Consider the following 24,664-nt stretch of genomic DNA (forward strand, 5'->3'; position numbering starts at 1 on the left):
TTGTTTTTTCTTCTACAAGCTTGGGAGACCATCAGTTTGGATAACTGGGTATTGAGGGTCTTTTCTAAAGGATATGCAATGCCCTTTCATTTTTCTCCAAATCTGAGATAAAGGTCCCTTCTAGATGTACCACCCCACGAGCAAAGGCAAGCAACAGCAGAAATTTGAAAACTGCTATTACAAGGAGTCATTTTATTTTAATTTTGTTTATTTATCCTTTGTTTTTGTTTATTTATCCTTTGTTGACCAGGTTAGTCCTACTAAGCTAGTAGCATGTTTTCAGGGGGGACCAGAGGTGATATTTATATTGCTAATATTTAATCAGTTTAAACTCTGTGGAGTTCATGAGATGATATCTGGATACTACCAGTCAGACTGCCAGCCCCCCCCCCCCCATCCCACCAAGGTTGCTATCCTTGCTCCTTCAGGCCAGTCAAATTGTTCTAGTTCTGAAGCCACCTGCTTCCCTGTTTGATGGCAGCTGCAATCTGTATTGTTACCCTAACCAGTTTCTTCAGAGGTCTGTCTTGGTCCAGTGGTCCATGCTGACCCACCTGATGAATTTTCCTATTCATCTCTTTTATGATTGTTATTATCACATCTCTTGGTGACTGACTTCAGATCATGTCTCTACAGGGCACCCATTTACTATTCCCCAGCCACTGTGATCATGGACACTTCCTTAATGGGGTGGTGGTGGTGGTGAGGCATTATGAAGGAAAAAGTAATCAAGCCAGGCTGACAACATGGCAGTGGTTTGGTACATAAACCTAATTCTGTCCCCTGTGTCAAGAGGCATGAGGATGTGGCGATAGGTTATGCCCTGGAAAAGCTTTCTGATAGCAATGCACATTCTGGGGATGCACAACATTCTGGAAGGAAAATTTTAGCAGGAGTATTCTTATGCCTTATGAGTGGTCTCACAGTCCATCAGTGGCTATGAAGATTTTTCAGCCAGTGCGGCCAGCCATGCTGTGATCTGTTTGCAATCTCTTTCAATACCAAATGCAGCAGCAGCTTTTTTGCCGTGATCTCTTCCCAGAAACAGGCATCAAGGAATGCTGTTTTGCATGCTTCTTTCCCAGGAATCCTTTATGCCTACCCTCCAGTGCTTGATAGTCATGTTTCTGTAACAAGCAGCACATTGCAGAGAGACCATAATTCTCATAGACCCTTTCTTGTCCAGATAAGTCTAGTTCCCCTTGTGGCCTCACCTATTGCACTCTACTTGGGTTTTAGATCCCATTTCAGATCTAATTTCCATCCCCTTGGGCCAACCTCACCAGAATCTGGAATCGTCTGAAAAAGTATCGAGTGAGAGAGAGAAAGCTCTTACTGATTAAACGTGTGAATTTGAGAGGAGTTTGAAGAACAGTCTTTGTTTCTGTCTAAAAAAATTGTACATAGTCTTTCCTTTTCTCAGAAGGTTTCCACCAGAAAGGTTTACAGCAGTAACTGGAAAAGATTGTCCATTTGGGCCATTTTAAAGGGCTTGGATCCTGTCTCTGCTTCTAATATTAGATTTTATAGCAGGCCTTTTTCAGTCCGGGACTAGCAACGCTACTATTAAGGTTCAACTGGTGGCCATTTCAAATTTCCATGTTGTCATAACCATCTCCCATTTGCTTATTACGACTATCCAATGCGTTTTTGAAGGGTACTTTCCTACACAGGCCTCCAGTAAGGAAACCAATTCCTTCATGGGGCATGTCTCCTCTTCAAGCTTTGACCAGTGCCCCTTTTGAGCCAGCTGCTACTGCCAATTTAAGTTTCTGTTATAGAAGATATTTTTCTTAATTACAATAACTTCAGCCAGACAAGTCCCTGAACTTCAAGCTTTGTGTATTCTACCTTACCTCGTTTTTCACAAAGACAGATTTTATTGCAGACCAATCCTTTCTTTTTACCTAAGATGGTGCTGAATCTAGTCTGAACCAAACAATTCAGTTACCAGTTTTCTTTCCAAATTTCTGTAATAGGGAGAATATATACTTCATTGCCTGGACCTTCATAATCAATTGAGATTTTATTTAGACAGGACCAAACACATCAGGAAATCAGACCAGTTTACTGTGTCCTTCTCTAGATCTAACTTCTAACTGCATTATGGCAGAGGAGGTGGAGCTTCAGAGCTGAAAATTTTAAAGTGCCGGCCTGTGATCCAGTCAGATCTGATAACCCACAGATTGAGAAGGATGGCAGAAGACAACTCAGATCTAGCATTATGGAAAATCCATAACTTTAATTTATTTCCCAGCATGTGTTACAGCTAGGTAAGCTGTAACTCCCTCTTAAAACGATGCAAGTTTGGACAGCCTGATAATGCTGTGCGTGGATTATTGTTTCAGATGGAGGGAGTTATAAGAAAGAAGGCCCTGTAAGGTTGTAGTTGGGAACAGGCATGAATGTTAGGGGTTTGGGTGTTTGTGTGGAAGTTTCTGACAAATAGGACGGAAGTGAGAGAAGATCCAAATGTGACCCATTGATACAGATTAAGAATCTTGTAAATTAATGAGAGTAGAATTAAACTGCTTATGTGGGTAATGTTTACACCACTGGCAGCAGCCAGGACTAGGTAGTGATTAATCTGTTTAGATGCCTGAACCACTTAGTAGCAGGTCTTCTTTAAAGAAGTTTGAAGAATGGACTTGTTTGTATCAGTTTGAGTAAGTACTGAGAAGCAGTGTTCAAAGGAAAGTAGAATAGTTCCTTTACTAAAAACAAGGTGTTTTTAACTTTTTGTTGCAAAGACAGTATGCCTTCCAGCTGTGAGAAGGAATTTTGTCCACTGGAACCCATTACTCTGAGTAGTTCCATAGGAGTAAAAAACAGTGCTAGAGGTAGGGTGTTTTATGCAGACCTGTCTTGCATCTGCTGTGTTTGCTATCTAACTGGAATACTTAGCATAGTGGAAGACCATATCATCAATAACAGATGAATAAATTAATAAACTACCGTAAGTACCAAGCATTACCGTGCATGTAATTCACTGATCAGTGTACCAAGGTACCTTATTATTTTTTATTTTGAGGAGCCCTGTGCATTAGGTTTTCACTTGGCAATTCATTTTCTTTCCATCTTGTATTCTCTTTTTGTTCCTCACCTCAGCTTACATTTGAAAACCTGTCTGTTTTGAATCACTCCAGCATGATTGTACCCTGTTTAGCAGGCATAGCTTCTCCCATGACCTCCATTTATCTCCATTTGCCAGCACCATTTGGCTCTTTTTTAGTTTGGGAAACTGTGTGCATTCATTACCTAAAAGTCACAGGCCATCCAGATGTTTATGCAGCCACCAGCCCACTAACTAAGATCATCACAGCTTTGTATTTGATGTTTTGGATGGTAGCGTAACATCTCTTCTTGCTAGTGCTGTAACACTGTTTCTGTGACAGCATAGGCCAGGAAAGCCCATATCATCTCTTAGCATTTGGATGCACTAAACTCTGCTTACCACAAGAACTTCTTGGAATGCTGTGCAGGGGAGTCTGTGTGTGTGTGTGTGTGTGTGTGTGTGTGTGTGTGTGTGTGTGTGTGTGTGTGTGTGTGTGTGTGTGTGTGTGTGTGTGTGTGTGTCTGACAATTCCTGAGGTAGGGGGTTTCCAGCTGAGGATCTTACTGCACTCCCAGGAGCCATTCCATTAGGATGGTTTCCTTGTCATTTGCCTTGTTATCTTATGTGTGCAGGCAGTCTGGGCTGTGTTTGTACATGTTTCCTGCTGCTTGCAGTTGTGCTGCTTTTTCTGTTTCAAAGCTCCTGGACCTAGGAACCTTCTTGCAGTTGGATTGTGTTTTATTTTTTTGGGGGGGGGGGGGGGCGACGCTTGTAGAGCAGAGCTGAGGTCCAGCTCTTCCACTGTAGGATCTTTGCTTAGGATGGGGAACATGATTGGTCTCTGTGAATTTGTGGACCCATAAGGTGCTGGCAGTGGAGTGAATTTTGGCACGGGGGTTTTCTCTTCTGAGCTTAGGAAGACCTCCATTTACTTATTCCCTTGGGAGAAAGAAAGTATGTGACTGCTTCCTCTCTTTCTAGGGAGTCAGTCTCCCTTTTCCTGAAATCCATGACATCTGAGTGGGATTTCCTGTTTTAGTTCATGCTAGTGGAATGGATTCCTCTGGTCTGCATTTCAGGTCCACATCACTGATCCCGTCAGAGGGAGGAGGGTGGCTTTTACAGCTGATTCAGGTTTGGGTTGGGGCTCTCCAGGGTGCCATGACTCTTCCCTGTAGTAGCAGGACAATAAGTGAGAAGAGTTTCCCTTTCTCTGGCTGTATCCATATTCATTCTTAGGTTCAGGGATGTAATTATTGCCCTTTGACCTTGTTTGCAATTATATGTTGAAGACTCTGAATGTCGAGTCAAGCTGTATGAAACCCTAAATGCAGACACTTGGAATGTCGAATGTTGACATTATTGAATGTTGCAATTTGCCCCCCTTCAGGATACATCTTAGCGCTTCATCCTGGGTCCACAGTTATTGGGAGTTTTGGTTGTTGTTGTGTCTTTTGGCTTTTCCCGGTTAGGGGTCACCACAGCGGAACTCCGGTCCGCTAATGATTGGCAGTAGATTTTTACGTGCCGAGTTGCCGGCCCTGACGCACGACCTTCAACGAAGGCACGCCCATTCACACATGTCTCCACACAGAAGACGCTCTAGCTGAGAATCGAACAGGAAAACGTCTTACTGTGAGGCAACAACGCTACCGCACCACCACCGCTATTTGGTATTTTTTCAGCCATGCTGGCATTCAGCATTCTGACTTATATTATAGGGGCAATTGACCTTGGGTGACTTTGGAGCCTGTTTTGTGCTTGGCTAAGGAGTCTCCCCCAAACACACACACATATAGGATGATGTCCAGTTCCTTTTGGGTGCTTGGCTGAGATAATTTTCTCTAGCCTTCTACACAGGTTTATATAAGAATGTTTTTTTCTTTTTTTCATTTGTACTGAATTATACTTTGTACCACTGTGGCTTAGCTTCTGCAGGTATTTGAAAAATTCTGAACATACTTCTCAACTGTACCAAATTCCTTGGTATTTTCTGGTTTGGGGCTCAAAATAATAGGGTGCCATGAATTTCCGAGTGCCCCATTTAAATCCCAATTTTGTTTTCATTTTGTTAATGCGTATTCCTTTCAAGTTCTTAGCCTAGGACCAAAGCCAAATACATTAAGTAGACAAAACCCCAAAAATATGGGCATACTTTAAAAACGGTAGCACGATGAAACAGTGTAAATGGGAACACAGCTGAGTCTTCAGAACAATGTGCTTATTTAAAGGTTAGCACTTTCACAATCCTATTTAAAAGTTCTGAAGACTTGGCTGTGTGTCTTTTTACCCTGTTTCATCGTGCCACACTTAGGTAACCATTTATCTTTGGCTCTGTTTTTTGATTTAGACCTTACTTTAAAAACTGTTCATATATAAACTTATAAAGTTGCTAGAATAACGAGTGTTGCATTAACATGCATTTTTTCTATCAGATATGAAGTCTGAACTCAAATTACTTCTGTCATTACTTAGTAACTTCAATCCTCAATGATTTTTCAGAAAACCGCAAGTTTTATGAGGGACAGACAAAATGTGAAGCAAAAAATGTGAACATTCCTAAAGTGTGTACAGGCTGGAAAGTATTCTCTCAATTTTTGGTTTACACCACTTCTGAATTAAATTTTTGTCTTGAGTGTATACTATATTATGTTCAACGGCCAAAATGTAATTTCATTGAGAGAACTTTAAAAACACAGAAACAAAACGCCAAAGGCACCAAAAAGTACTTGAAATAGTCCAAGGCACCCAGAAAACAAACTCAACCACTGATATAAGGATAATGCCAACTTTATTCAGCCAAAAAAATAAAAAAAAAAACATAAACGCTGTCTTTATGCAGTCCACATCTGATGAAGGTTTTAATGAAAACATACTGTATAAAGAGAGCATTTATGTTTTTATTTTTTTGGCTGAATAAAGTTGGAATTATCCTTATATCAGTGGTTGAGTTTGTTTTCTGGGTGCCTTGGACTATTTCATTGAGAACCCTGCCGAGTCTGTCGCAGATTGACAAACAGATTTGCTACAGCATACTACCCTAATCAGGTAAGTTGCAGTCTCAGAAGCCTTCCAAAAACTGTTAAGGGGTTCAGGAATTCAGGGTCCTTGTTTAGAATTCAGGAGTATTCCGAGTTTCTAGGAGAGAGACTCGCATTTAAAGTACTGACATCTTTGTCCAGATGCACTGATGCAAGTAACATTAAAAAAATCTGTGGGAAAAAAAATCTCTCAGGAGAGGAAAAGGGTTAATACATCGAGATAAAGAAGGGTTTAACACATTTTCCCGACTTCCACCAAGTGTGAAAACGTCGAACCGGTAACAGCGACAACCTTCAAAGTCCAATTCTATACTTGCACAGATAAGTGATTAATGACTATTACATTGACCAAATAATGTGACACCTTATTTTTCAAAAAGTACACATCAATACAAACCCTCCCATTTTATCATATCAATGTACATATAACATATACCAAACTACATAGCAAGATATATCCCCATGTAGCCTGTGTTTGTTTAATAATCCCCGGTTAAAAATGTAATGTTATTCACATGAGTTTTTGGTTTATGTTTGCTGGTCTCCTAACACTATTTGATTCCTTGACTGGCAAACAGTCTCACCGTTCTTGCCAGTTGTCTCACGTTGTTCTCTTTTGAGTGATGTCAAGTTGCACAACAGTGCTTTTTGAAAGGGTCGAGCATGCGTGTGGAGACAGGAGTCCTTCAGTGGTTACTGGGATTTGGGGAGTGCAGGGATAGGTGTAGCACATGATAAGGTGTCCAGAGAGTGTGTGTCAGTATTTGTCCTTATGTATTTTAGGTAGTAAGTAAAAATACTGTTTATTCGGGGATAAAACCAACAACTGATGTCTAACAGAATCAGTAATGATGCCCTCTTCCTTGGCTTGAGTCAAAAAAGAATCACTCTTGGTCTTAAAATGATTGGTTGGATCCAATGGCATAGCCATATAATCACCAAGTTGTCTTAATGCTTCTACATTGAAATTGACCCAATCCTGAACCACTGTCGCACCACCCTTGTCTGCTGGTACAATGACAATCTCCTTGTTATTCTTAAGATTCTCTATACATTGTACCTCCTCCTTGGAAATATTGTTATAAGAATCCTGAAATTCCCTGAGGTTACAATGTAAATCTTTTAGGACATTGGCCTGAAAAATGGATACTATATGTGACATAGGTGGAGTAAAAGTAGACCTTTTGAATCTAAACTCTGGAACTTCCTGAGTGGTATCATTTTCAAAAAAACAATTTAAGATCAGGATGTCATGATATACTTAATTTTAAGGAAAGCAAATGGATTATTAAGTTAGGAGCTTTGTTCCCACCTGGGCTTAATAACCAATTATGAATGCACCAATGAAGTGTTTTATGTAATATATATATATATATATGAGTGGATTTTTGGTTTGCTCATGTTTACTCACTGAAGAAAGCTATTACTGCTGAAACTGGTTTGGGGCAGGTAGTTGGGCTTATCACCCTCTACCTTGCTATGTGATTTTTATTATATGTATTAAACTGTGGGTTTCCACCTTTACTGCTGGCTTTTCTTTGGTTTGGATGCGTCAATTTACAAGCCGTGCAGCAGCCGTACATGCATCACACATATTCTTGGCTCTTCCTTCCTTGTTGCTGTTGGCGTCTGGTGGTTTCCCTCCATGTGAGTGGATCATTTTTTGTTCACCGGTGGTTTTGGTCGTTGGATTACTTCCATTTGCCCTGTGGATTTACTTAATAATATCTACAAATTTCTATGGATGGTTTTCTTTTATTTTGATTTTGTTGCTTCCCGATTTGGGATGACCTACATACAATTTCAGGTGACTATGTAACTTTGTTTACTGACTGGCATTTTGGTGCATTTCAGAAAAGGGTTTGAATGATCAACATCGTTTTTTTGGGCACTCAACATCATCCAAGGGAATTTTGGCTTTACTTTTTGACATAAATTATTGATCGCCATCAGTACGGTTATCTGAGCGAGCAGTTTGGCTGTCTAAGGGGGTAGAAGTTTGTGTTTCGTTATCTACTGTTTTTTCACAGAAAATCTTTTGAGAAATTGTTCAGCCTTACAACGGACTTGGTTATTTTTCACATACAACGAAGGACACTCAATAAAAGTTTTTTTGGTGACTTATATGGACTCCATTTTTCGTTGGAACTTGATCCTGGGACTTATACATGTCATGTATGAAACTAACCTGTAGGTGGCATAAATGTCATTTTCTTGATGTATGATTCATGTATTATAATGCAATATACAGTTTAATCATTTTTGAACTTAGCTAATTTTGATTTTGGGATTTTGCACATATATACATGTTTCTATTTTTTGGTACAAATTATTGATCGCCGTCAGTATGGTTATCTGAATGAGCAGTTTGGCTGTCTGAGGGGGTAGAAGTTTATGTGTTTCGTTATCCACTGTCCTTTCATGGAAAATCTTTTTGGAAACAGTTTGGCCTTACAACAGACTTAGTTATTTTCTATATACAACGTAGGACACTCAACAGTAGTTTTGTTGGGGATTCATATGGACTCCATTTTTCGTTGGAACCTGATCCTGGGATTTGTATACATTATGTATGAAGCTAGCCTCTAGGTGGCATAAATGTTATTTTCTTGATGTGTAATTCATACATAACTATTTAATATACAGTTTTGCTAGTATTGTACTTAGCTAACTTTGACTTTGGGATTTCGCTTTCATATATATAGCTATTCATTGAGTCATTATTTGTTGTTAGTTTAATGATTTAGTATAATTATTTTTTATGTTATGTTTTATATGAATGGCTCTTCTTTTAGATCGATTTGGGTTGAACAATTACTCTCTTTCCTCTTGGAGGCTAGTTTATTATTCTACCACTTTATCATTCAACTACTATATGTGTTGAAACGTATTACTCATGTTTTGGGTCGGCCTTGTTGCATCATATATATTTTTTTATTTTTTTGATTATTCATAGGGACTGTCATTTTGCCTACAAGAGTTTATACAGTTAATATAGCTAGGGTAACACATACCGTTTATTGGTTGATTAAGTTTAGACACTATATCTGGGTCCATCATATGAATATGGTCATTGTATTTGAGTGTTGTTGCCTCATTTAGTGGACATTTTTTGACTGCTCTCATTGGGTCAGACTTGTGTTTAGTAGTTCTTGGTTATGGTGATATGCAGCATTGTGGTTTTTCTTAGGGAAATTTTAAAATTCCCACATCACCACAGGGGCTAGCTATAGTATTACTGTTATTCTATCAATGGGGGAGTTATTCCCTATTTCTTGTTCTTTAGGACATTACACGTGTTGGGGTTGATACTTAAATCACTCAACATTTCACCTATATGGTGGTTTTTGTTTGTGTTGGAATTTCTACCCATTGTGATACACAGCATTGTGATTTTTATGTTTTATTCATGTTATATCACAAGGGCTAGTCATTGTGTCATTGGGGCTTATAGGGATCAAGCTCTTTTTTGTGCTTTGGGGTCTATTTATGCCTCAGCATATATAACAATGAAAGCAATCTGCGCACTATTATGCCCTGTTTAATTGACAGAACATAAGCATTATGTTACCTATTTGGGACCTATTTTTGTGTCTAAACTATATATACATATTTCTTTAAACGGGTGGTTTTGATTGGAGATTTTGGTCTCATTACTGTTGTGGGCACAATTTTAGTTCCTTAGCATTGTTTATTACATTTATATATATTTCTTGCAACATGGCCTTGACTCCGCTCATTAAAGGTTTGGCCTCGGACATGAATGATTTGGCCATTTTTGGTCTAGGTTTATCTGATATGGATAATCAATCCACGGGGGTAACTCAGGACCCGGATATACAATGTGAAACTATGTTTTTTAAGTTGGGTAAAAGCATGAAGGGTCTCCGGACCAATGTTTGGCATTTACGCCTGTTCAAGGCTTATCAACTTAAAAAGATTACACCACGGGGTCTTAGGGTGAAGGTACAGCCCCTGATACGTAACTTTGATGAACAGTTAACTGATGAATGCATGCCGATTCAACAATCTGCATCCATAGGATGTGTGGATGCTTTAGCTGGTTTTTATGAACGGGCTGTCAAATAAGGGATTCAGGAGGTGGAAACACTTTGCATGGAGGTCAATAAATTTGAGTCAAGCGGGGTTTTTTTTCCTCTCGGGTTAATCAGTTAACCACAGAGTTACTTAAGCTTGAACAAATTTTAAAGGATAAAAAATTGAAAATGTTTCAAAGGGATGTAGGGGATTATGAAAGAAGCAAACCATTTGATATGCCTAGGAATGTAACTTAAAGGCTTACGAACAATAAATCCTCAGCCCCCAAGAGAAAAAGACCCAAATCTATTTTGAAACAAAATTCAGAGTCATTGAGTTACACATCAGGGGATGAGACTTCTTCTAATACTGAAGGGGAGGGTAACCACACAGATGCCTCACCTGATCCAAAAAGAAGGAGTTTGTCACACCCTTTGGGTTCAGGTACAGACAAGGGGGGAGGAAGCACAAGAAACGCCAGCCCGGTAGAGGGTTTGGAGGGTCTGTTACAACTGATTGAACACTAGTTGACTATATGAATGTACAAAACATTTCCTCTGTACACCTCTCCCATTTACAAATTAAAGTTTTAAACAAAGGCCTTAATTTTGTCCCCGGCTTTTTTGTTCCAGAATATACCTTAGCACAGGATGTGGTCAATTTCTGTTTGCTTAATCTTAAATTGTTTTTTGAAAATGATACCACTCAGGAAGTTCCAGAGTTTAGATTCAGAAGGTCTACTTTTACTCCACCTATGTCACACACAGTATCCATTTTTCAGGCCAGTGTCCTAAAAGATTTACATTGTAACCTCAGGGAATTTCAGGATTCTTATAACAATATTTCCAAGGAGGAGGTACAATGTATAGAGAGGTTCTCAAGAATAACAAGGAGATTGTCATTGTACCAGCAGACAAGGGTGGTGCGATAGTGGTTCAGGATTGGGTCAGTTACAATGAAGAAGCATTAAGACAACTTGGTGATAACAGGTATTATATGGCTATGCCATTGGATCCAACCAATCATTTTAAGACCAAGATTGATTTTTTTTTTGACTCAAGCCAAGGAAGAGGGCATCATTACTGATTCTGTTAGACAGTTGTTGGTTTCATCCCCGAATAAACAGTATTTTTACTTACTACCTAAAATACATGGACCCTAGATGTCCTCCTGGTAGACCAATAGTATCAGGGCGGGGATCCATTACTGAACCACTTTCAGAATATTTAACACATTATCTCAAACCACTACTATCTATGATATGGGCCAGAATTCAGGATACAACTCAGTTTTTGGATATTATATCTGACATGCAATTGGAGCTTCATTGGCTTATGTGTACCGTGGATGTAACCTCTCTCTATACGAATATTCCCCACTGGGCAGGTTTGCTGGCTTTGGAATTTTGGTTGGGAAGATTTAGTTTTTACCAACCAGGCTTTAATACATTTTTAGTATGCCTGGCTGAATATGTTCTTACTAGTAATTTATTCTACTTCCAGGACAAATGTTTTTGGCAGGTCAAGGGTACAGCAATGGGTGCCTCTTTTGCACCCATCTATGCTGACCTATTTATGACCTACATCGAGGAAGTTATAATCTGTGACTCCAGTCATAATTTATATATTGATGAAATAGATATTTGGAGGCGATATCTGGATGATTGTTGGGTGGTGTGGAGGTCGGATGAAACATACTTACATGAGTTTATTGGCTATCTTAATGACAACAAATGGGGAATTGAATTTAAACTGAATTTTCATAAATCGAAAATTGTTTTCCTTGACGTTGAAGTTAGCAGGAATCCCGATGATACCTTAGCCACACGGGTTTTCAGGAAATTCCCCAAGTATAACTCACTTTTGCATGCCACTAGCTTCCACCCCCAACATATCATCCGGAATATCCCCAAATCACAATTCCTCAGGATAAAAAGGATTTGTTCAAGCCAGCAAACGTAGTGGTGCTGCGGTAGCATTGTCGCCTCACAGCAAGACGTTGTCCCGTTCGATTCTCAGCTAGAGCGACTTCTGTGTGGAGGCATGCGTGAATGGGCGTGCCTTCGTTGAAGGTTATGTGTCAGGGCTGGTAACTCGGCACGTAAAAATCCACTACCGAACATTAGCGGACCGGAGTTCCGCTGTGGCGACTCCTAACCGGGATAAGCCTAAAGACGCAACAAAAAAAGGGATGATTTGATACAACGTTTTTGTGAGAGAGGTTACCCTTCTGGTACAATTAGCACAGCTTGTCACTGGGCTTCCACTCAAGACAGAACTAAGCTTTTACAATATAAGGACAAACCAAGAGGTTTTTCTAATCGTTTGGTTCATCTGGTGACTACATATGGACACAATACACGGGGGTTTACGAATATAATTAATAGACATTGGAATATTCTTATGGCCGAGGAGAGATTACACCCTTTTTTGGGTGGTAGATGCTCTTTTTCATTCAGGAGAGGACGTACATTGGGTTCCCTCTTTAGTCATTATAAGAGGGTGGGACCTAGTTCTATGGTTTCCACTCAACGTACACTCACAGGTGGCCCACTGATAGGCTGCATGCCATGTAGTCATTATACTCATTGCACCAGGGTTCAGAAAACGAGGGAATTCAGTAGTTGCAACACATCGGTGGTTTTCAACATTAACTTTTGGGCTAACTGCAGCACAGAATGGGTTGTCTGTCTGGTCACTTGTTCATGCTCCTCATTCTATGTGTGTCAAACTTCTAGACCTTTTCATCTCAGGATTGGGGAGCATCTTAGTGACATTAGGAATAAACATCCTACTAATGCTTTGTACAAACGTGTGCAAACACAATACTGCATCTTTTCATTTCACTGTTATAGATTGTATTGTGGGTAAATGTAGGGACAAATCAGGATTATTAAGTTAGGAGCTTTGTTCCCACCTGGGCTTAATGACCAGTTATGAATGCACCAATGAACTGTTTTATGTACTATATATATATATATATATATGAGTGGATTTTTGGTTTGCTCATGTTTACTCACTGAAGAAGGCTATTACAGCCGAAACTGGTTTGGGGCAGGTAGCTGGGCTTATCACCCTCTACCTTGTTATGTGATTTTTATTATATGTATTAAACTGTGGGTTTCCACCTTTTTTGCTGGCTTTTCTTTGGTTTGGATAATAGTAAAAACCCCATAGATCTCCAGCTTTTCAAACAACTCTGCAATCAAGTAAAGTGTCTAGTTATTAATGATAAAAAACAGTACTACTTCCGTCTCCAAAACAAACACAACTGCAACCCAAAACAGTTCTGGAATTCAGTCTCCACTCTATTAAACCCTGGCACCAAAAGCAGTCATTGCCAAAACCCTGACAAAACCCTTGCTGAACTAGCTACCCTTTTCAACTCCTACTTCATAGACAATATATCCAAACTTACTTCCACCTTTCCTACAGTTATTCACAACAGCAACCCCACTTCTACAAATCATACCCCAGAAAAGCTTCTCTCACCTTCCCACTTCCACTATTTCTAAACTCCTGCTAAAACTCAAACTCGATAGCACAGCCCCTGACAGTTTACCCCCAGAATACCTTCAAATGTCTGCCAAATCCATCAGCTACCCCATAAGCATTCTCATAAATAGATCTATCCAAGAAGCCTGTGTACCATCCATTTGGAAGAAAGCTTATATCATACCCTTACATAAAGGCGGTAATAATTCAGACATCTCAAATTTCCGCTCTTTAGCCATTCTATCTCCTATTTCTAAAATAATGGAAAAATGTATTCAAATTCAACTCATGGATTACCTATCCCAAAACCAACTACTTTCCACAACTCAGCATGGATTCTGCCTTGGCCATAGTACTACAACTGCTCTCCTATCCTTCCTAGACACTGATAACCACAGCTGCAATGATGGTAAACTTGTCTCCGCACTCTTTCTTGATCTCTCTAAAGCCTTCGACACCATCTCCCATCCTCTCCTCCTTTCTAAGCTCTCACACCTTGGCTTGTCCACACCTGTTCTTAACTGGTTCACCAGTTACCTCACAAACAGACAACAGTCTACCAAATGGTTGCACTCTTTCTCTCCTTTTCTCATTACTTCTACCGGAGTTCCCCAAGAATCCATCTTAGACCCCTTCCTGTTCAGTATTTTTATTAATGACTTTCACTCCACTCTCACTCATGCATCTGTAGTTCAATACGCGGATGATTCTACTATTACCTGCTCTGGTAACTCTGAAACCAGAATGCTTTCTCTATTACTGAAAGCTAGATGACAAATAATCACCTCGCCCTAAACCCAAATAAACCAAAACTCTTGCTCTTTACTCCCAAAAAAAGTACCACCATTAATAAATCTGATTTCATCGTTTTCTCCTCCAACAAGACTGCCTTACAGGTAGTTTCCCATACTAAGTTACTTGGTATAACCTTACTTGACAACTTAACCTTTGACCAACACATCCACAGCACCATCAAAAAAACACACCAAAAACTTGGTACCCTCTACCGACATATAGACTTTTTAAACTACTCTACTAGAAAAACACTTACCCAAACTTTTCTCCTACCTTCTCTTCTGTATGGTGTCCCCATTATGACAAACATCCAATTGTTATTAAAAAATAAAATGGAGAGCTGCTATAAGAAAATTGCTAAATTCATTACTAGAGCAAAATATTCCTCCCACCACTGTCACTCATTACAATCCCTGAACTGGCTAGAGCTCCCACAGCACCTAACTTACATACAACTAGCCACAGCACACAAATTCATCTATAATTCCTCCGAATGCCCAGCACTGGCTTCACTTCTAACTCTTTATCAACCAAACTGTTTGCAAAAAATCTGAAAATCAATCACTTATCCAAGTTAAGAGACGTAAACTCCCTGTAGGCCAGTACCTTTACTCTTTCACTGTAGCTAAATTCAGGAATGCCCTTCCACCTCCTGTATGGACTATAAATAATGCCCTGTCATTCAAAAAAATCACTCTACCAACATCTCTCCTCACATTGGCTATGCCCTTGCACCATCCCCAATTCCTCAGTCACCTAATTACTAACCTGACTCATCTCTCAGATACCCACACTATTCTTCACTCTCCCTATTGTGCACTCACCTTTAATCACAGCACAGTGTGCCTCACCCTGCCTCACATGGTGTGTAAAAATTGTGTAAGTGCAGATTATCATTATCTGTCTGATCTACTGAATACCTGCCAAGCACCCGAGTCTTCCACAAAATGTTGCTATACATTGCCTATGTTACTGTGTCACTTCTGACTCCTATATTATTCAATTGTATATTGTTAAATGCTGATGTTCTTCGTGTTTCACTGTTGCAGTCATCACATTTGGATTACCTGCTTGCAGTAGCCCTCAGTCGGCCTGATTATCAAAGTCTTGGGTCCTGCGTTGGTTGCTGTCTCATCTTCTGTGACGTCACGTAGTCAGGGGTATAAAGCATGCAGCCGACACCATTACATCAGTCTTTGTTGCCGTGCGGTGCCCGAAGCAGAAGCAGTTCGCAAGTGCCGGTCGGCCGACTCCTGAAATTTTCGTTTTCGAGTTTCAGAACCAAAGTCTTCAACTAAAGGGGAAACTTTTTCTTGCTCTAAACCATGTCAGTAAAAGTCAATAATTGTATTTCTTGTGGAAAGCAAATACCTCATAAAGATTTTCATTCGTACTGTATTCCTTGCCTAGGTCCTGACCACGACGTACCTTGCTGTCGGTTTTGTGCCTTATTTAAACCACGAACTATTTGTCGTCAGTATATTTTCGCTTCTAAATATTTTGGTACTCGGTTCAATTATCCAGATATGTCTTCGGTAAGCCACCCGACTACCGACATTCCGAAAAAATGCAAATATAAAGACAGAGACAGGCCGTCTAGGTCCAAAGCTGCCGACAACGCTTCTCCTAAGCTAGTCGCCAGTTCGGCGGTACTCAGTCAGGTGCTTTCGCAGCCCCTGACACCCGCTACTTCAGATTCGCAGGCCTCTACTGAGACCCATTCGGAGTCCGGTATGCTGCGAGATGCTTCAACTGTGAAACCTGCAGATGTTTCTACCTTGGATGGGTCCAGAGCCGCTGTGTAGGCACTGGCTTCTGAGGGTGTAATCAGGCCTACTGACTTGCATATTAAACTGACGCCATCTTCTTCTTCAAGGCCTAAAACTCGAACCATGGCTAGAAAACCGATGCCCAGACTGCATGTTCAGGCCTCTATGCTTAAAAAACAAATGATAAGAATGACTGAAAACCTTATTACTTTAATCAGGGGAAGCCAACTTTCCCCCTCTGAGAGACCTAGGACTGAATTTGCTTATGATACTTCTGACCAGGTTTCTGAAATTTCTGTCTCCTCTGATGACCAGGATTTAGCCTTATCTACCTATGAGGATTTTGATGCAGACGACTCTATTCCCTCTGCTTCTCCCCCAAAGGATTTTTCTTTTGGTGAAACCTTGCATACTCTTAGGGAACATTTTCACTGGGAAAGCCAGGATTACTCTGATTCTAAAAAGAGGCTTAGAGATTTCTTACTGCTTCCCCAACACAGGCCTTTAGCTATCCCTCCTGTGCTGGAGATTGTTGATGCCTTTTCGGAATCTAGCTTGGCCTTTGCCACTTTACCTCCTGCTCCCAGAAAACCTGATAGATATTACAGGGTTTCTGATTCTCACAAGTTCCTTTTTAAAAATCCTACTGCGGATCCCAAGACCATTTCACAGGGACCCAAAGGCATTAAGGCTACTATTGCCAAAAATCCTACCCCCTCTGATAGAGATTCCAGGGCCCTGGATAGATGGGGTAAGAAGGTATACACCTCTGCAACCTTGGCCATCAGGGCCTTAAATTGCCAGTTTCATATGCTTAAAGTATCAGCAGCATATTATTGGATTGCTTAAACAGAAAATTATGTTGATTCCTGATTGTGCTGAAAATAAGGATTTACAGGATTTAATGCATTCTGCTGAACAGGTTGGAAAACATACTTTGTAATGTGGTTTTCATTCACTAGAGTCATCTTGCAGGGCTGCTGTTACCGGGTCTGTACTTAGAAGGCATGCTTGGCTTAAGGAGCAATCTTTGCCAGATCATGTTAAAACTAAATTGCTGGATGCTCCCTTAAATCAGGACAGCCTGTTTGGCAACAAAGCAGAAGTTGTTCTTAAAAAGATGGAGGAAAAAGCTAAATCTATGCAAACTGTTAAAGATTTCTTACAAATGCAGCCTCCAAGATTTTGTAGGCATTGGCCCTCAAAAAATTGGTCCTTTCCTGCCTCTTCTAGGCCTTCTCAGTTGAAACCCAGAACCAGCAGAACACCCAGGCTTCAGTCCCAGGGTATGCACAGGACTAAGTAGTGGGGGGCTCCTACTTCCAAATCAGGGAGTAGTAAGACTCCTCCCTATGGTAAGCTGTCTCATTGACTTAACTTTAAAACTTCCAAGCACTTCTCAACTGACTGCTCCTTTAGGGGGAAAGATTGCTCTGCAAGCAAAAAACTGGGAACTCATTACCCAGGACAAATGGGTTTTAAACATAGTTTCCCAAGGATACAGATTTCACCTCCACACATTACCAACCCCAAATGTTTGGCCAGATCTACCCCCAAATCAGTGGGCAGAGGCTCAAAAGCAAGTACTCTCTCTCAAGATTAAAGACTGTTCAGACTGTACCAGAAGAGGAAAAGGGACAAGGTTTCTACTTGAGACTTTTCCTAGTACCCAGAAAAGACAACTTATGGCGTCCTATCCTGGACCTTTCTATCCTAAACACCTTTTTGGTGATTCCAAAAGTCAAGATGCTAACTCTTCACCAGTTGCTTTCCATGATAGGCAAAGATGCCTGGTTGGCAACACTGGATTTAAAGGAAGCCTACCTGCACATCCCAATCAGGGAATCTTGCAGAAGATACCTACACTTTCAAAGCAGGCTGCATGCACTATCAGTTCTCTGCACTGCCCTTTGGCTTATCTACTGCACCCAGGGTATTCACAAAATGCCTAGCTCCAGTCATTGCATTTTTCAGGCAAAGAAATATTCAAATATACCCATACCTGGACGATTGTCTAATTCAGGCAGAAAGCCAGGACGTACTTTTTATCATCTGTCATTTGTACAAAAGGTGCTAACTTGTCTGGGGTACACCATAAACGAAAAGAAATCACACCTGTTGCCCTGTCAGCAAATTATATTCCTGGGAGCAAGCTTGAACACAACTTCCCAGATGGCTTTCCTCACACCAGAGAAACAAATTCATTTGACAACTTACTTCAGACTAATGGCCACAGAAACCCTGCTATCTGCAAGGTAAGTACTGCAAGTCTTGGGGTTCATGGCCTCCTGCATTCTACTAATTCCATATGCAAAACTGCATATGAGGAAACTACAGTGGTATCTAAAAAGCCTGTGGTGTCAACATTCTCAGGATTTAGAAGCAATGATTCCTATCATTGCTTGCCTGCAGTTAGAGTTCCTTTGGTGGGCAGAGGCCTGCCACCAAAACAAAGGTCTACCATCCACTCTACTCCCTGCTGCCCAAACCCTAACAACAGATGCATCAGACTATGCATGGGGGGGGGGCACATCTGGCAGGGAAGTGCATTCAGGGCAAATGGAACCCAAGTCAAATGCACCTGCATATCAATCAAAAAGAAATGCTAGCTGTACAGAATGCTCTGATAGCCTGCAAGGACCATATTCTTCCAGGACAATTAATGGTAAAGACGGACAACACCACTGTTACGTGGTACATAAACAAGCAGGGGGGTACCCATGCATACCCCCTCTGCAGACTAGCCGTGGCTCTGTGGAACACAGTCTTGAGCTACCAAGTGCATCTGCAGGCTCAATTCCTGCCAGGAAAACTAAATACATTGGCAGACGAACTAAGCAGAAATCTAATGGACCCACATGAGTGGAAACTGGAACCAAAGATTTTCAACATGTTGATAAAAATATGGGTGAGCCCAGATATAGACCTGTTTGCTTCCCCCAAGAACTACCAGTTGGACAAATCCTGCACAAGGACTCCCCACAAACAAGCTTGGAAGGTGGATGCTCTGTTCTTCAGCTGGAAAAATCTATCAGTTTATGCCGTTCCTCCTCTGCCTCTCCTCTCCAAAATACTACTAAAGATCAAACAGGACAAACCAAGGACGATACTGATTGCACCAGAGTGGCCATGCCAACACTGGTACCCACTCTTATGCAGCGTGTCACTGCTGGCTCCATGGCACCTGCCTCAGATCCCTACCCTGCTGTCACAACAGGAGATTCAAATTCTGCACCCTCAGCTTCAAACCCTGAACCTGGCAGCATGGCTAATTACCTAATCTCTCCGTTTCCATCCCTCAGTAAACAAGTGTTGGATGTCATTTTGGAGGCAAGAAGGCCTAGTACTAGAAAAGCTTATGCTGAAAAATGGAAAAGATTCATTGCCTGGAACCAAACTCAAAGGATGGACACAGCTGCACCCAATTTAGCTCAGATTCTTTAATATTTAACTGAGATGCTTCACAAGGGCCTTTCTTTTTCCTCCATCAAAATTTATTCCTTAGCCATTTCAGCTCATTACAGCACAGAACCACCCCTCTTCTCTCATCCACTGCTCAAGCAGTTCCTCAGAGGGGGCAAAAACTTAAGACCATCCAGGAGAGCACCAACTCCAGCCTGGGACAGTAATTTTCTATTGGAAAAACTCAACTCTTCCTCCTTTTGAGCCAGCTGCAAGTGCAGAGTTAAAATTCCTTTCTTGGAAAACCTTCCTTTTAGCAATTACTTCAGCAAGAAGGGTATCAGAATTACAGGCCCTTATGGCAGTGGAGCCTTTCATCATCTTTCATGTGGACAGGGTGTCCCTCAGGACCAATCCTTCCTTCATGCCCAAGGTAGTATCCAGTGTGGCTCTTAATCAGTCCATTCATTTGCCAGCCTTCTTTTCTAATCCACAAAACAAAGGGGGACGGATACTGCACTCCTTAGATGTGCACAGACAACTTAGATTTTACTTGGACAGGACTAAACCTTAAAGGAAATCTGAACAACTGGTGGTGGAATTTGCTGCAAGGGCAGAGGGGAAGGCTATTTCAAAGCAAACCATTTCTAAATGGATAAGCCATTGCATTAATTTCTGCTATAAGCACCATGGAAAACCTGTCCCACAGGGGATTAGACCACATTCAACCAGGGCTGCATCTAACTTCTACAGCCTTCCTCAGAGGTGTCCCTACAAGGGACATCCTAGAAGCCGCTACCTGGAGTTCTGTACATACTTTCACCAAGCATTACCATTGCCACTGAAGTCTGGCAGGGCCTTATAGCTGGTCCTAATGCTATCTAAAGTCCTCCTCCCATCCTTAGCTTTGGGAATCTACCCAAATGTGATGACTGCAACAGTGAAACACGAAGAACATAGTACAGTTGTGTACACTTACCATAAATGTAGATGCTCGAGTGTATTCACTGTTGCAGTCCTGGTTACCCTCCCTCCAACCCCCTGACTTCTTTTGGCTATACCTCTTTTCTTCTTTACCATGCTTAAAAGCTTTTTGGTGTATTTGCTTTTTTGTTGGAGGTATAACCTTGTATATACATATATTTAATTGCTTCCCATTAGGGGGGCACCTGACATCTGGGGCAAGAAAAACTGATGTAATGGCGTCGGCTGCATGCTTTATACCCCCTGACTACCTGACGTCACGGAAGATGAGACAGCAACCGACGCAGGACCCAAGACTTTGGTAATCAGGCCGACTTGAGGGCTACTGCAAGCAGATAACCCAAATGTGATGACTACAACAGTGAATACACTCGAACATCTACATTTATGGTAAGTGTACACAACTGTACTTTATTACTCTTGTATATTGTTAAATGCTGTTATTAACTCTCTAAATAATCTCTTAATTATGTACATTGTTTTTTTTTGCGTGGGGGGGGGGGTTCTCCCCGGGCCTTCACTAAAAATGGGCTCTTTTCAGCCCAGTGGACTTTCCTGGTTAACAAAAGTAAATAAATAAATAAATAAATAATAAATAGTTTTAAAATAGTTTTAACTACTGGAGAAAGTTTTAATGTAATATAAGCTAGTTTCAGCTTCTCATACTATTTCTTCTTACATGTTCATGCAGTTCTGTAGGTACCAGCAGGAAGATACTTTGAAAGACTTGTTTAATCAAGATGATGATCATCAGGAGCTTGGAAACGTATATGTTCGTCAGAGTTATCAAGAAAAGGCAAGTCTTAAAATGTGTTTCTGAGCAAGTAGAAATACAATGGTTAATCAGAACACAATAGGCTAAATATCCTCATATTTTGTATTGTATTACAACCATGTAAGATTTCTGCCTTACTGTAGACAGTATAATTTCCCAGAGTTACTTCTCATTAATTGCTTTGGACTGGTGTCTTCTGGCACTGTGCAAGAAAAGTAGAGGCTCACTGCAGACCAGTAACAACCACTGAACACTGTGTCTCTGCATCTTTTATCTTGTGTCATAAACTGAACTGCATTTCAGACCTTCTGATGCAGAAGCTTACTACAATCTGTACTGGATATAAGTAATGTAACCTACCCTGAAGATACACAGCCCTTGTGCATTATTGATGAAATGAGATGTTGATAAATTGGGTTTCAACTAAACAACCAATTACCTTCCATGCCATTCCATTACATCGTATTTATTTAAGAAGGGACCTGAGCTAGTGATTTAGCAGGCTGTAATAACTGTTTGTCTGCCTTTTAGTATGTCAGAAGTCAGATTCAGGAATGGCAGCTCCTTTGGCATAGAGAGATAAAGCCTTGACAGTAACCCAGGCTCATTTAGTTGATACTCTGTACTGGGTGTTTACCAGTTTTTTGTTTTTTTTTGCATTGTATTGGATTACCTGGTGACATGTTGTTCAAAATGTAATTATGCCTTTGCTGTATTATGAATTTGCTTCTATGTTGACTATTTTGCAGACAAAAAAAAAAAAACATGTATCTGTGGGCCTACCATGGTACCTTTAAGCTGATCGTATTTGCATGCACCTCAGTATAATATTGAACCTCTCACTCTCTTGTCGCATTTTGGGGATGGTAGTTGAGGACAAATATGTAAGTGATATTCGATTGTTTTGATCAGCAGCCTTTGCACTCAGAACCCCTGACATCACACAGCTGCCGGTGGCAACAATTTCTAGCACTGCCTACTAACTGGGCAGTGCCGTCAGTACTAAAATGGTAGTGCTGAAGGATTGATTGTTTTGTGGTACAGACTTTGTTCACAAGGTCTCTTTGGAAACTAACACACAATGTAGCTTTTAATGTTTTTATTTAAGAAGTTTAACTACAGTGTACATTTTCCAAAACTGTGGCTCTCTGTGAATTTCTTACTTCTATGTTAAGATTGTACACTTTCACAAACTAATTTTACCAGATTAAAGAGCAAGATCTTCCATGGCAGAACCATGCTCTCATGCCCTGCCTTCTCACACATAACATATGCCAGCCTGCTAACCAACAGGTATCAGCCTTATTTAGAAACTTATCAGTACCACCTATAGAATTGGGGACTACAGTGCTGACTGTTTAGTACTACCTGCTGTTTGTGTGGTCAGGATAAAACAGACAAATGGTTGTGGGTTCAGTTCAAGCAGCTTTATTACATACAAACACATCAGGATTGAGGCTTAGTAACTTAAATAAACTTATAAACAGACTGACTACTGCACTCATACATGTTAACACTCTGGCTGTTCTCTCTAAATGGCACTGCTGCCTGTATGTGCTCTCTATACACACGTGCCCTCACTTTGAAGTGCTTCTTAAAGTCATGACACACACACTGATCTACATCCTCCCACTTTGCGAATAAGTCATGCAGAGTAATAATGACAAAAATCATTGACATGCAATTGTACAGAAATAATCCTATGCCATGCAATTATACAGAACTAATTACAAGTGAAACAATCATGTCCAGGTTGCTGTGCGTTTTACACTAGATCTGGAAATATGACCTGATCATGTGACATAAAAATTATGACTGGGTTTAGCAACAGGGACTGTTTTTAATGAATGCTGAACTTCAGGGACATCTGGGACATCATTAGGAACTGGAATAGTTACTGAGACATATCCTTCAACAGGAACATCGTCTGGATTGTTCTGAGATCTAGAGTCTGTACAGGTATGATGCTGCAATATTGAGTCAGACAAAGGAAGAAGATGCCTGCAATTTCTTCTGTATTCTGTACCCTAAGAGTCTACTAAGTAAGATCTCAGCTTGCACATACACGTCTCACTTGACCAAATCGATCAAAACCTTTCGCCGTTTGCATCCTCACTATCTCATTCTTTCAATGGATGAAGAAATCTGCTCATTTTATCATAGTTGGACTTCTGAAATGAACGCTTTTTGAATAGATGGGCTTTGATTGCTCTGGTGTTTTTAGCATTAGGCACCAACAAACTGGAACTGATAGGAAAGGTTGTTATGGTTGCCTAGACAGACGTCTCTGAGGAGGTGAGCCAAGTAAATTGTCATGGGGTATATTTCTGAGATTAAGCAAATTTAAGAAAACATCAGTATTGTCATGCTTTGACTTCTCTAGTAATTGCTCTGCACTTTGTACTGCATGTTCAGTTAGGCCATTTGACTGTGGATACTCAGGGCTACTGGTAACATGGCTAAAGTCTCACACTTTTGCAAATTTCTGAAATAGCTGACTAGTAAACTGGACACTATTGTCAGAAATTGCTTTGTGTGGACTACCATGTACTGAGAAATGACATTTCAACTTAGTAATGACAGTACTGGACATTAGGTTAGGTAGCAGATTAATCTCAAACCAATTTGAATAAGAGTCTACCAACACTAAGTAATGTTGACTATTCCACTCGAATATGTCAGTGGCTACTGTTGACCAAGGTAGTTCAGGAATCTGGTTTAGCTGAAGGGGCTCTTTTTGCAAATGCGGTTTAGTACTATTACATACTGAACAAGATGAAAGTACTTTATCAATATCTTTTGACAGAGAAGACCAAAATACTAGTCCTCTCGCCCTTCTTTTTGGTAGCTTCGAAACCTGGGTGGCCACGATGCAAAATTTGGATGTACTCATGATGTAAGGAAGTAGGAACGACAACTTTAGGACCTTTGAAAATGATCTTCCATCAACATCTCATCTCTGTAAGGAAAATAAGGTTGCACTTCTGTTGGTACACAAGATTGCTTTGACGGCCATCTAACTTTGATGAAGTAGTTGAAAAATGGATCAGTCTTTGTATGATTTCTTAGCTCATCAAGTCTTGTGGTAGAAAAATTATCCACTTCCATGACATCAAAATCAAAATTCTCTGCATCAAGCTTTTCTGTGCGATCTGGATAAGGTATCAGCCAGGTAAAGAAATTTGCCTTTTGTGTAGACCAGTTTGAAGTTGTACTTTTGTAATCTGAGCATCATTCTTTGTAGTCTTGCTGGGGCTGTATGCATAGGCTTCTTTAAAATAGTGAGTAGAAGTTGACGATCAATCTCAATC

The 24,664-nt window shown here is 40.5% G+C and overlaps 1 protein-coding gene across 1 annotated transcript in view; it reads left to right on the top strand.

Moving 5' to 3' along the window:
* Positions 1 to 24,664, top strand: part of VPS16 (VPS16 core subunit of CORVET and HOPS complexes) — a 1,917,946-nt gene that overhangs the window by 1,706,626 nt on the left and 186,656 nt on the right. The window contains exon 19 of the mRNA XM_044060689.1: positions 21,270 to 21,374. Coding sequence (XP_043916624.1) covers positions 21,270 to 21,374 — 105 coding nt within the window. The remainder of the gene's footprint in view (positions 1 to 21,269; positions 21,375 to 24,664) is intronic.

The sequence above is a fragment of the Protopterus annectens genome, chromosome 2.part0, assembly GCF_019279795.1.
Source record: "Protopterus annectens isolate FY-2018-M chromosome 2.part0, PAN1.0, whole genome shotgun sequence".
NCBI classification, from domain to species: Eukaryota; Metazoa; Chordata; order Ceratodontiformes; family Protopteridae; genus Protopterus; species Protopterus annectens.